This window comes from Populus trichocarpa, chromosome 11 (assembly GCF_000002775.5).
Source record: "Populus trichocarpa isolate Nisqually-1 chromosome 11, P.trichocarpa_v4.1, whole genome shotgun sequence".
Lineage (NCBI taxonomy): Eukaryota > Viridiplantae > Streptophyta > Magnoliopsida > Malpighiales > Salicaceae > Populus > Populus trichocarpa.
The window spans coordinates 8,601,167-8,614,485 of NC_037295.2; the positions used below are offsets into that span (position 1 = coordinate 8,601,167).

At 32.2% G+C, this 13,319-nt stretch overlaps 1 protein-coding gene across 9 annotated transcripts; it reads right to left on the reverse strand.

Moving 5' to 3' along the window:
- Positions 1-1,394: 1,394 nt before the first annotated feature.
- Positions 1,395-5,028, reverse strand: LOC7483586 (transcription factor bHLH144). Of its 9 annotated transcripts, none has more exons than XM_052445360.1 (4): positions 4,844-5,028; positions 4,118-4,249; positions 3,653-3,797; positions 1,395-2,860 (listed from the first exon to the last, which is right to left on the reverse strand). In XM_052445360.1, the coding sequence occupies exon 4, from the start codon at positions 2,564-2,566 to the stop codon at positions 1,847-1,849; it is 720 nt and encodes a 239-aa protein (XP_052301320.1). In that variant the 5' UTR covers positions 2,567-2,860; positions 3,653-3,797; positions 4,118-4,249; positions 4,844-5,028; the 3' UTR covers positions 1,395-1,846. The 9 variants fall into 9 exon arrangements, with proteins under 9 accessions (XP_052301320.1, XP_052301322.1, XP_024437107.1 ...); XM_052445362.1 differs by having other exon boundaries at positions 3,653-3,837; positions 4,844-5,026; XM_024581339.2 differs by having other exon boundaries at positions 3,653-3,840; positions 4,844-5,026.
- Between the last annotated feature and the right edge of the window lie 8,291 nt (positions 5,029-13,319).

Consider the following 13,319-nt stretch of genomic DNA (forward strand, 5'->3'; position numbering starts at 1 on the left):
ATTACATGCATTGTAAACAGATGAAACAAATATCTATTGAATTCGAGTATATATATTAAAAAGTTTTATATTTTTCAAATCTTATAATAAAAAAATATTATGTTACCTTTTTAAATTCAAGTATTTAAGCCAAAAAGTTTTTTGTTCTACATTGAAAAAATTAACTTTTTTTTTTTGAAAACATAGTATATATACTTAAAGGTTTCAAATCCCACATTGAAAAATTAACTTTTTTTTTATGAACATAGAGTATATATACTAAAGGGTTTCAAATCCTTCAAATCTCACATTAAAAAAAATACCATGTTATCATTTTATATTGAAGTATTTAAATCAAAAAGTTTTTTATTTCACATTGAAAAAACATAATTTTTTTCTTGAGAACATAAAATATATATACTTAAGGGCTTCAAATCTCACATTAAAAAAATAACTTTTTTTTTTAGAAACATAGAGTATATATACTAAAAGGTTTCAAATCCCACATTAAAAATATAATATATTATTCTAATATTTATATAATAAACTTTAAAAAAAGTCAATTAAAAAAAAAGAAAAAAAGAGGTCCATAAAAAAAACCATATTTTAAAAGAAAAAAAAAGATATCGCCTGGGTCAGGGGTCGACCCACCGGGTCAACTAGGTTTTTACGCTGGCTGGTTTTTTACCTTACCCGGATCAGTCCAATCACTGGGTCGACTCGTCGGATCGGTTCGGGTTTAATAACTATGCCGGAAGCTTATGAAAGCATTTATGAGTGTCAATAAATAATGAAATATTGTAACCATAATAAAGTACTAAATCCATATTATTAGCAACTCGACCACATTTATCCTGGGACCTGTTTAAGGTAACAGGCAGCACAGCAGGAGCTTAATGTTGCCCCGCTTAGAATACTGACAGCAGGCATGTGAGCGGAAAAGAAAGCAACCATGCATGCTTGAAATCTCATCTCCTTGTCCCTAGCACCCAACAGGATAACAAAGGAAAGAGGTTCAGAGCATAAAAAAGGGAGCCAAAGAGCCTGAGGCACAGACATGAGCAGGCAATGCCATGCATGCTCCCATAAAGTGATGTGATATCCACTTGGGTCACTTTAAGAGGATTACAACTTGGATCCAACTGTATATTGAATTATAAAGACCTAGATACCGCGCTGACACTCCACTACCTTATGGGACTGCAAAAGGTTAGAAAAGCACCATGCATGCATGATCATGACATTAATGTCTCTAAATTCCCAGCGGATGAAGCATTGAGAATGGCACCGCAGAGCATTAGGGGACACTAAAGCATGTCGAAAGCATAAAGGGGGAGAATATAGGACAGAGTAGCAGATTTTTCAGGAAGCCATTGCCCACACAAATTAAAGCCATTAAACATACAACCTAGATCTGGCACCGAATAAAACCGATATCTATAAGCAAATGCTCAAACAACCAAGATCCGTATGAAGCTCTCATAAAGGAGGAGCATAGCATTTAGTTATATTTATAGTAGTACAACACGAAATAAAACCACAATAGCTGTAACATGCTGGACAGAATAACTGGCAGGCAGGAAAAAGTACAGATACTACAAGTTTATTCGAACGCCCCCACTCTTCCTTCTATTGAAGAGTGCACAGTAAAACGTTTTATAGAAGAATTCAAAGGACTAACCACTATGCCATCACTATGCAGCGCCCCTATGCTAAATAGTTGGGGAAGGTTGAACACTTCGTGAGCTGCCAATACCCTCCTCCGTCTAAATTCCAACCTAACACGAGAGAGGAGACAACCAACTTGAGAACAGGATGCGGATATGTTAAAAATAAAGCACATTTACCACGGAGATCAAGTCCAAGTTTAGTTCTTGAAATTGCCAACCCCAAGCTTTTGCACTTCGACTTTGAGAGATTTGAGGTACCTGACAGCTTCATCTAGAACAGTAACAGTATTCATTTGGTCGCCACCGGGTACAATACCTCTCAATGTCTTCACCATTGTCTTCATTTTCTGTCGTTTCCTCTCACTGTTAGAGCTGCTACCACTGCTTGAGCACTTCTGGACAGAAGATCCATTTTTCATGGGTTTTGCACCATAACTGGAGCAAGAATCGGGGGAGCTACTTCCATAATTTCTGCAGGTGCGTGCGGTGCTGACCTCTTCCCCATCACACTCTTCTGGTTCTTCCTCTTCCAAACTCATTAATGCATCAATATCATCTGAATCTTCCTTCAGAGATGATGAAATTTCTCTTTCAACATTGTAGGTGTCTGTCCTTTCAAAATTCTCTTGGATGTAAGTTGCATGGATATTAAAGTCAGGACCACCATGATTGTGGGCAACTGCAGGATTGTACATAACCTGGCTTCGGTGATCAGCTTGATCAAAAATAATGAAATTCCTCGGACAAATCTCTGAAGATTGAAATTCAATTCCATGCACAGGCATCAAGTGCTTTGCAGCTAGAGGTTGAACTGCAGCAAAAGTAGTTGCGACTGGAAAATGCATGTTATTATTGTCAACTTGATTTGTAAGTGGGGGCATTGCCTCTTTCGAGCGGAAGTATCGATCACTATGCATCGGATGCTTGTCTTTAACCAACAATTTTGCAATAGTAATGGATTTTGGGTCTCCTATTGGCAATTATTCAGTATTCAATTGATGAAGATCTAAACCGATGAAAAGACTATATAGCAAATCAAGTTACTGCCATCCTGGCATAAAAGAGCTGCCTATCCAAAATGAACCACCAGAATCAAATTCTTTATCTCTGTCTAATGTATAACCAACAAAAGCCGTCCCAAATCCCAATGACCGGAGCTTTGTAAGACTAGACTACGTAACAGGCTTAAGTAACTGGCGGAAATACTCAGCCTGAAATAACAACAGAAAATTTTCATATATTAGTTGAGCGTATCAATGGACTCAATTGCATAATCCAAAGTTAAGGTTAAAGAGAAGTAAACGGGAAGCCATGAATAAAAGCATCCATATAGAGGTAGAACAGCCAAATGAATATTATTTCATACAAAGATATGATACTGCCAGATAAAATGAAAGACTCAAGCACATCCTTCTAAACTCAAGTAAGATTTACAGTTGATTTAGCAAAAGCAACTGATTTCTCCCATTACAGCAGATAATGTTTCTAAGGAGAACAAGATTCCAAGATGCAATACCCGTTGGGACACAACAACCCACTCAACAACTGGAAAACAAAATTTATCAATCAACAAACTAAAGAGCAGCTACTTTGTAGCATACAATATTCGCTTCAGAGAGAAACAAAGATCACAGCAAATTAGCATAAAATGAACAGAGGAAGTCTTGTATTCACAATGAGTTCCCTAGAACTTGGTTCCTTAGTTTACCAATCCTAAACACAACGCGAGGATGACAAAAAAAATGCTACAAAAGATAAGCAAAGGCTTTTCAAGAAAACAGAAATACAAAATGTGAGTGATTTAGAATCATTCTCTTGCTGTTAACATCATCTCAACATGAGCACCTTATTCTATACCACCAGTAAATTTACATAGGTGCTGTTTTTACTCCATGTGTCATAAATAACACGAGGAGACTTAAGAATATTTACCTCAAAATAAATGCCAAGTGAAGGAGGAAAGTGCAACAATATTTCAAAGCAAAATGCAGCTGCTATATTACCTGACAAATCTGCATCACTTGATAATACGCAGTAATCCCAACGCTAATTTTGATCTCCCCTACTTCCTTCACAGCTCGATATCTCTTTATGGTTACCGCAATGTACATTCTCACTCCTAAACACCACTTTTGACTTCAAAGCACCCTAAATACAAGAGTTTCTTCAGAACTTACAAAATAATTGCCTGCTGCAGTAAATAATGGGCTAATATTAAAGAAAATAAAGAGGGGGAAACAAGAAAAATAAGCATCGCAATGGAATTTGGACTTTCAAAATTAACATTTCAACCAATCAATTGTAACGTTTGACCTTTCAAACATCCATTTTGTAAGAATCGTGATAAGGCATAAACTTTTGTCAAAAGGTATGGTAAAGGATAAACTTGAAATAATTTCCTATATCCTCCTAGTTTCCATAGCCAAGATTTAAACAAGGAAACAGGCGTCAAAATGAGAGAGTCTCACCACAAAAACAAACAAAATTACAGTATGACACGAAAGAAGACCACCAAGCGAACACAGTTCCTGCTATAGTTCACAAAAGAAGAAGTCCACGGCATGTTGTTCTCCTCCAAGTGTAAAAAATAAGAATTTCCCCTGCACTGTCGATACTGATCACATAATACATAAATAAATACAAACAATAAATGTTATTATTATTATTTAGTAGATAAATAATCAAGATGAAGTGCGATATCAATCTATAATGAATCATAAACACCAAAGAGAATACAGCCCCATGTCAAAATTCATAGCAAGGTTTGAGCAGACAAAACAAATCCTCTACTAAAAATAAAAAACATATAAGTTCCCTTCACTTTCTTCAACGTTCTTAGCAGCAAACAAGCAGAGCATAACCCCCAAAAAAAGATCAGAACAAAACCAGCTAAAATTCCAAAACTAACACAAAAAATCATAGTAGTATACATCAAAGAAAAAGAAAATCCTAGCTTCTAAGGACCAAATCAGTAACCTAAAAGGTTTACTTTAAAAAAAAAAAAAACCTGCCAATCCTTGCATAACCAAAGTACAGAAAGAAACAAATTTAAATGAAACAAAAACATATATGTATATATATAGAAGGGTAAATGTTTGGATACAAAGCCAAAGGATTTCAATCTTACAAGAATACAAAACAAACCCACTAGATCCAAAGCTCAGAATTGAAGATCTGTAAGAAGAAAATTTTACCTAAAGAGACAGATAGAGAGAGAGTGTGTGAAAGTGAGAGAGATGGAGATGGAGATGGAGATGGAGATGCAGATGGAGATGGATGAAGGGAGAGTAAAAATGCAGAGCCAGAAACTTCGACTGGATTTTGTATCTCTGTCTGGTGTCTAGAGAGAGAGAGGGGATTTTTATTGTACTAACAATATAAAATTGAAAATTAAACATTATTTGTATCTGTTTCGCAGCATTATATTATATTAAAGTTAAAATTAAAAATTAATATTTTACGAAACTCTAAAATGCTTAAGAAAATCTTTGTGCCCGTACTCATATATTACTATTCACTTCTACAATAAAAAATATTTTTTTCTCTCTTAGAGTATGTATAGAAATACAGTGTAAATCATGTTTTTTTTTTAATTTAAATTTTTTTTATTAAAAATTATATTTTTATATTTTCAGATTGTTTAGATGTGCGGATATTAAAAATAATTTTTAAAAAATAAAAAAAATATTATTTTAATGCATTTCTAAATAAAAAATATTTTTATCTGCAATTACTGTTACAATCTCAAACATGTCTCAATGTCTTTGATTAAGGTATAATTCAATCCTTTTCAATTATTCATTAGTTATTAAAACATTAATGAGAATATATGCATCATTTCAAAAAAACAATAAAATAATTAATTTATTCTCAAATAAAGAAAAATTAGAGTTATTAAATTGATAACAAGTGTTTTTGTAATTTCATTTACCCTTGGAATTAGGAAAACTTTGGCCATCCACATAAGGGCATGTTAGTCCTTTCATAGAGTTTTTTTTTCATAAATTCTAGATTTATTGAGGACATTTTAGTTTTTTCTTGATAAATTAATATTTAATTCTAAAAAGTTGCTGGCGTTTGCAGTTTATACGTCAGTGCGTGAGAGGTATCCTGCAATTTGAACAGCTCTTGCAATACCTTTTAGTGGCCAAACTTGTCATTTCACCATGTCATTAGAAGCGTCGTCATGTCCTCTTCTTTCTAATACGGTGCGTGACAGCAAATGATGATGGTTTGTTACTAGTGGCTATTTTGTTTTCTTTTCTTTTCTCTCTCCTCCCTAAAAAATACATGTTATTCCTCTTTGTTTTTTGTGTTTTAGTCTTTATTCTTTTTTTTTTTAACCATTTTAAAAAAGTTTTGTTTGTTTCTAATTTAATCCTTCATTTATAATTTAACATATATTACTTTTTCCAATTCAATTCTTATTCTTTTGATTCCTAATTTTTTTTCTTTGGCTTTTTTTATTAAAGTTTTATTGGTTTTCAATTTCATCACTCAATCAAAGTTTATGGTGTACCTTTTTCAATTTGATCCTCATTCTTTTGATTTTTTTCCTTTTTAAAATTTTTTTTTTTCAACATAACCCTCCAATCAAAAGATTTTGGTTGCCCTCTCATTTATTTCTTATTTTTATTTTTACCCTCATTCTTTTAATTATATTTTTTAATTTTATATCCTTTTGTGTAATTGATTTTTTCCCCTTATTTCACCCTTCAGATTTGTTGGGGATTGAGCTTCATGATTTTTTTATGGTGCTTTCAGTCTAATGACCCAAGTTACAAGTTTTGAAATGTTAACACAGGTCGATATTCTTTTTTTTAGCTTATATTCTTTTTTGATTTTATCGTTCGATATTTTTTTTCAATAAGTAAAATTAGTTATAACCCAATTTATTAAACTAGTTACAACTTATTAAACTCAGTCGAGCCTATAACCCAAGTCATTTGTTTTTTTTATTTCTTTTAAACGTGCTTGCATGCCTAGATTATCACAGTCTTTTTCTTATTTTTTTAATTCTTTTTATTTTATTTTAATTGATACCTTTTTATGTTTTTTTTAATACCTTTTAAATTTATGTTTCAATTAATATCCCTCCTCTATATTTTTTAATTTTCTCTTATTTAGCCTGTTTTGAATAAAAAAAAATTTAAATTATTTTGTATGTATTTAATTTTTTAAGATATTATTTTGATTCATTTATAAGTTTTTTTAGTGTTTTATATAGATGAACTTTATTTTTAGAAATATTTTTTTTTATTTTTGGATAATATTTATAATATGTGCAATCTTGCGTGATATTTTTTTTTCCTTTTATTTTGTTCAATCAGTTTTATGTGTGTCTATTTTTATTATTGTTTAATTGAATAAAAAACTGATCTCAATAAATAAATTCAGTAAACACAACCGGATAAATGTCTTATGTTGCGAGATCAAATATCTTGATCTACATCTATCTCTTGTTTTTTCTAGTCTTGCTTTTAGTTATCTTTAACAATTTTTTATTTATTTATTTACACAAATGATTATCAATTTATTTAATTAGATGCTTGCATAAGGTTTTCAATTTATATTTAGAATTTTGTATGTAAAAGAAAATACATTTCAGAAAAGATTGCATATCCATTTTAAAAAAATACGACTTGCAACGAAGCGTGGGCTAAATAGCTAGTTAAAAACTAATACCCCTCAGTGTTTCACTTTACATTAAAAAGAGAATCATTGTGGATTCACAATGTGATTCTTTTTTATCTTTAAAAGATATATTAGTCCTATTGTTACCCATTTTTGGAACCCAATATATATATAAAGAAAAAGAAAAAAGAAAAGAAAAAGAAAAAGCCCAAAACAGTGCCGTTTTGAACGATACTATTCATCTTCTTCCCCTTAACGTGCAGTAGGGGAAGAAGAAGGTTTTTGAATTATTTTTTTGCTGCGCTCTCGCTCTCCCTCTCTCCCCCACTTGCACAAACACTGTCAAAACCCAAAACCCAACACAACCCACGCCCCCTCATAATGTAAAACCAAGGGAGTTGTGCCTTGCAAGCGGCTCCCCATTAGGCACCTTGCCAGGCACCGGGGCAGAGTAGGGTGGCCTCGCTCCCTATGCGCCATGATGGGATAGGGGTAGGGTCAATCCCGCTCCCCTTGCCCCCTATAAATACCACCCGAAAGGAACAAACCAGTGGGGGGATTGGTTTTGAGAACTGGGGACGAGAAACATAGGGTTTTGAAGAAGAGAGAAAGATTTAAAAGAAACAGGAGCATGGAGGAAAAATTTGAGAGAGAGAGGAGCGAAAAACAGAGAGACCACAATCAGAGGGAGGTTTTTTTAGACAGAAAAAGATTTATAGGGAAATTGTCTTTGAAACTAGAGAGAGAGAGAGAGAATAAAAACAGAAAAAGAAGGAGAAAGAAAACTAGGGGAATAACAGAAGAGAATAGGGGAAAAACCACCACGAACTGTCGTCTGCCACCGTGAATCCGCCACTGTGAACCACCGAGAACAGAAGCATCGCCACGAAGCCACTGCAGAGAGGGGAGAACATTGTTGATAGAGAGAAGAACAACATAAGCAAAACAGGGAAAAAGAGAAAGAACATGAGGGAGGGCAGAAGTAGAGGACAAGGAAAACGCAGAAAAAAAAAGAACCACCGTCAGCGCCACCGCTCGGTCAGCCGCCCCACTCCCTTCCTCCTCCTTCCCTTCTTCTTCTTCTTTTTCTTCATTTCGCCTCGCCTCCACTGTTCTGCAAAGTGAATAGTGGAGAGTGAATTAATTCACTCTCCACTGTTTATTAGGCTGGACAAGTCCGGCTGATTAGTACTTAAAAGTGCATTTTTATTAAGGTTTTATATCATCATTTTGCACTTGAAATATCAATAACTCCTTAACTAGAACATGTTTTATAATAACATGTTTAATAATATAAGATACCTTTAATTTATAGTAAATGTTCATCTTAAATGCAGGCCTATCACATAAATCAAAGGATTTATTGATGAGTTTAACTACTGAAATTGAGAAGATAAAGAGAGGGCTAAACTTAGAAAAGAGATGCTGGTTCAGTCCAAACTAGAACATCATTCGGTTAATGGATCATAACTGGAGCTGTAGAACTTGGATTTAGGTCTGGTTTATATGTATGAAAAGCTAAGACATAGGCCTAAAACTTTCATGAAGAGTCCAAGATTTAAAAGTGCCATTTTCGAGTTCAAATGGTAGCAACAACGGAGAAGTCGGAATCTATCCTGCAACCCAGACACTGTTCAATTTTCAGCCCATATCTTGAGTTCTAGAAGTCTAAATGTGTCAATTCTTGTTTTGTTGGAAAGCTGAGACAATTGCCCAGAACTTTAATAAAGACTATCTATTCCAATTCTGATGTTAGCAATGACGTTTTGTTCAGACAAGAAGATAAGAATTGTCACCAAGTCAAGATGTGGCCACCCACTCAACAATTAGTCATCATATCAATAATTCTGAATTTTGGCCTATAAAAGGAGATATTTTCCATGCATTTAGGCATCTCGGTTTTTAGATCAAGATCATTTTCTTGCTCTCTTTCTTTATATTTTTGTAATGCTTAAGTTTTGCTTTCATTAATCTTTTGTTTATGCTTTTCATTTCCTTTACTATACTTATATAATTATGTTCTTATCTTGTTTATCTATGTTTCTCTTATTCATAATGTTCAACTAAGTTTATTATGTCAAGGTGAAAAGGTTACACTAATGGTGTAAGAATAATTATAATATAAACTCAACATGGACTTTAATGTTTGATACTAACATGTTTTGTATTTATTATCTTACTCACTCTTAATACCTTACTTGATAAATGGTAATCTAGATTTGTGTTGAACAACCCTTGGTACAACAAATACTTGGCACTTTCATAGCCCAACGGTATGGTATAACCGACACCTGTGCTATGAAAGGAACTTGATTTGTTGTTAATATAAGTTATCACCATGAATACCTGATAATATTTACAAGTATTGGCATTACTCGAATAAGATAATTAATGTAATCATGTTAACAATTTATAATCTGATTGGAACCTCTTTTGTGTGTGGTTTCCAGTCAAGTAATAAAAAGAGTTTATATTATACTTGTTTGAAATACTATTAGTGGATCCTCTAACCTTGACAATTATTTTATCCTTGTTTAATCCTTACATCAATATCACACCTCAAAAGTTCTCTTCATCTCCTTTTCATTTATTGTTTATAATTTTATATAATTCACCTCCTTGTGGTTCGACTCCGGTCTTACTGAGTTATTTATTACTTCAACAGTCTTGCACTTGGGATACGACATCAATCTTTTGGTCGTGTCACCAGCCCAACCCAAAATGACTAGGTTGGATCCGACCCAATCCAAAAAATCCTTTCAAAATTTTTTTGTTACTTTCACGCGTATTTTTTTTAATCAAATTTTGCTTAATACTAGTTTCTATTTTTATACCGTAAAGATACAAATCCGATATTAAAATACTTGGTTTTCTCTAAAAATATTGCAAAAGGAAAATTATATATAAAAATATGTCTTATTTTCTTGCATACAGCCAAGTATCTCAAAGATAAGAAAAAAAAATCATCACATCGTATTTTCGTACAACAAAAATTCAAAAAATATATGTTTTTAACATGCATTTTGACTTTAAGAACCAGTTTATTAAAGCCATGAGAATTAGGCCAATATTTCAAAAATACCCAAAAAATATATTTTTTTTCTTTTAGTATCTAGGATTATGAATTTATACGTAAAATGTATTCTCAATATTAAAAAGGTAGTTCCTTTTTATTGATATTAGAACGATTAGGTTTTTACCCGATAAGATAAGGACCTCCTTACCGATAAGGACTTTTCTTAAACCATAGACGGACCAACAATTATAAATACAATAACACCTTAGCTTTTTATCATACAATCAAACAATATAGCTTATCTTAGGTAGGGTGTATTTGGGGTGCTAATACCTTCCCTTTACGCAACCAGTCCCCGTACCCGATCTTTGAGACCAGTTAGGGTTTCTAGTGACCAAAATACTAGGTGGCGACTCCTATTCCCGCTTTCCATTGATAAAAAAAAAAAGAATTCCTTGTCTCCCTATATTTTCCCGATTACTTCATACCTACAAAAGTGTATGCTTCGTCGCGATGCCGCACACGTGCGACAAGTCCCTTAGTTTTTTTTTCTTCTAATTTGGTCCTGAAAAATTGATTTTATTTTTTATTGGTCTTAGTAATTTGTTTTTAATGCGTGTGTATGAAGATCTTGAGGTGTTAAGGAAATGTTATGTTGCTCGACTAATTCTTGGTTTTGTGGAAAAAAACAATTCAATTTAATTTATTTACAATAATTAGAGTTTTAGGGACCAAATGTGGAATTTAAAAAATTTGCAGTCCTTTTTTTTATACCAAAATTAGGTATTGATTTGCATAGTCAAGGTAAGTTTTTTTTTCTAGTACATTAATTTTTAATTTGATACTTTCAATTTGACTTTATTTATGATTTAACTTAGTAGTTTGTTTTTGATGTCTTGATATAAGGATATTGCAATATCGAGGGAAATTTTCTGATACTCAGTTGATGCTTGGTTTTGTGAAATAAATAAAAATTTGACTGATTAAAAAAAATCAATTTAATTTATTTACAATATTTATAGCTTTATGGACCAAATTTGAGATTTAAAAAATGTTCAGTTCTTTTTTTTCTTTACCAAAATTAGGGATTGATTTGCATAGTCAAGGTAAGTTTTTTTTTTTCTAGTACATCAACTTTTTTTTTTCTAATTTGATCCTTTCAAATTGACTTTGTTTATGATTTGACGTGGTAGTTTGTTTTTGATGTCTTGATAAGAGAATATTGCAATATCAAGGGAAATTTTTGGTGCTTAGTTGATGTTTTGTTTGGCAAAATAAATAAAAATTTGATTAATTTAAAACAATTAAGTGTTAAAAGACCAAAATTAAAAGTTGGACAAGTATGATGTTTGGAGCAAATGGGCATGAAAAGTTGGTTGGCACGTGCAACACATGCTAGTGGATGGAAGGCGTGTGCAGTCTTCTAGAGGGCTTTGTGGCGTTTATGGACTTCTACGAAAGTATTGGAACGTCGACCCGTCTCCTTCCACATGGGACGGTGTATGCCATTGTTTATACGATGGTCTGTCATCGGTGGCCTCTTCTTTCTAATTCTCCTCTTCTCTCCTTTTCTCTTGAAACTCGAGTTTGCCATTTAAAATTTTAAAATTGTCCTCTCATTTATTGATATTTCAACTTTGTACTCGTGCTCTAATTTTTATTCTTTGCTATTTTGTAAAATGTTGATTTGTTTGGTTAATTTAATAATATGATTAAGAAGTTAATCAGGCTTCATGTTTTTTTCCGAATGTGGTATTATTTCCAGTCTAATAACTCGGGTCATGGGTTTTAAAAGTTAACTAGGCTTGACATTGTTTTTTTTTTTCACTTATTTGTTTTTTTTTCATCCCTTAACTTTTTTTTTAAAAAAAAATACTCTTCATGATTTGTTTTTTTGGTTTTATTTTTATTAGGTTATCCCGATTTCATATCGTGGACAACATGTCTAGTAGGTTAATTTAGGTATTTTTTGAGACATTTTTTTTTATATTTTTTAGTTTCATCCTTTAAAATTGAATTCTTTTTAAATCAAGGTTCATCATTTTTCCTGTTTTGTCTTTTATTAGATTACAACATTAGCATGATCCGGCTCGCAAGGTTTGATGGTCTTAACTGCATTTACAGGTGTTTTATTTTTTCTGGGTTCTTTTTTTATGACTTTGTTTTCTTCTAATTCCATCCTTATACATATGGATTGGTGGGAATTGGCTATCGTTATTTTATTTTATTTTTATAAGGTTGCCATAGGGTCTTTTTTTATGACTTTTTTTTCTTCTAATTTCATCCTTCTTTTTTATGACCTTTTTATTTCCCAATTTTATCCTAGCTACGAGTTGCCAAACTTACTCGGGTTAACTCGAGATGTTTTGTTTTGACATTTTTATTTTATTTTTTTTATTTTCATCCTTTAACGTTAGGTTATCTTGGAATTCAACTTCATAATTTTTTTTCTTATGGCAAGTGTTCTTTTTCTACATGTCATCCTTATCACTTCTGCTTTTAAAATTTGATCCATTTAGTTTCTTTACCTTTTTTATCATATAATTAAATGGAACCACTTTATTGAACCCATTAGGGTCTATTACTCGAGGCACATATCTTTTTTCTTCCTTAAAACATGTTAGCGACATTTGAACATCTTCTTTAATGTTACAAAAAAAACCTTGCCCGCCATTGCGGCCCACTATCTATGATATTATGATTAAGAATACATGTTTGATCTTTTAGTTAAAATATTAAATTTAGTATTTAAATAAATTTATTAAATTTACGTTAATGTATTAGATTAATATGAGTTATATATTTTTAAAATGCTCTATAAAATTAATTTAGTTTTAATTTATAGGTAAGCTAGTTTGAAAATAAAATGTATTTTCGATAAGAACAAATAACTTCTTTGAAAACACATCTTATCCTGAACCTAAAAAAATATCCTCGAATCACATTTCAAACTCCACGCAACCTTGATGTACATTAGATAAAATTAAAGTGGTTTTTATCCCATTTTAAGAACTTGAAGT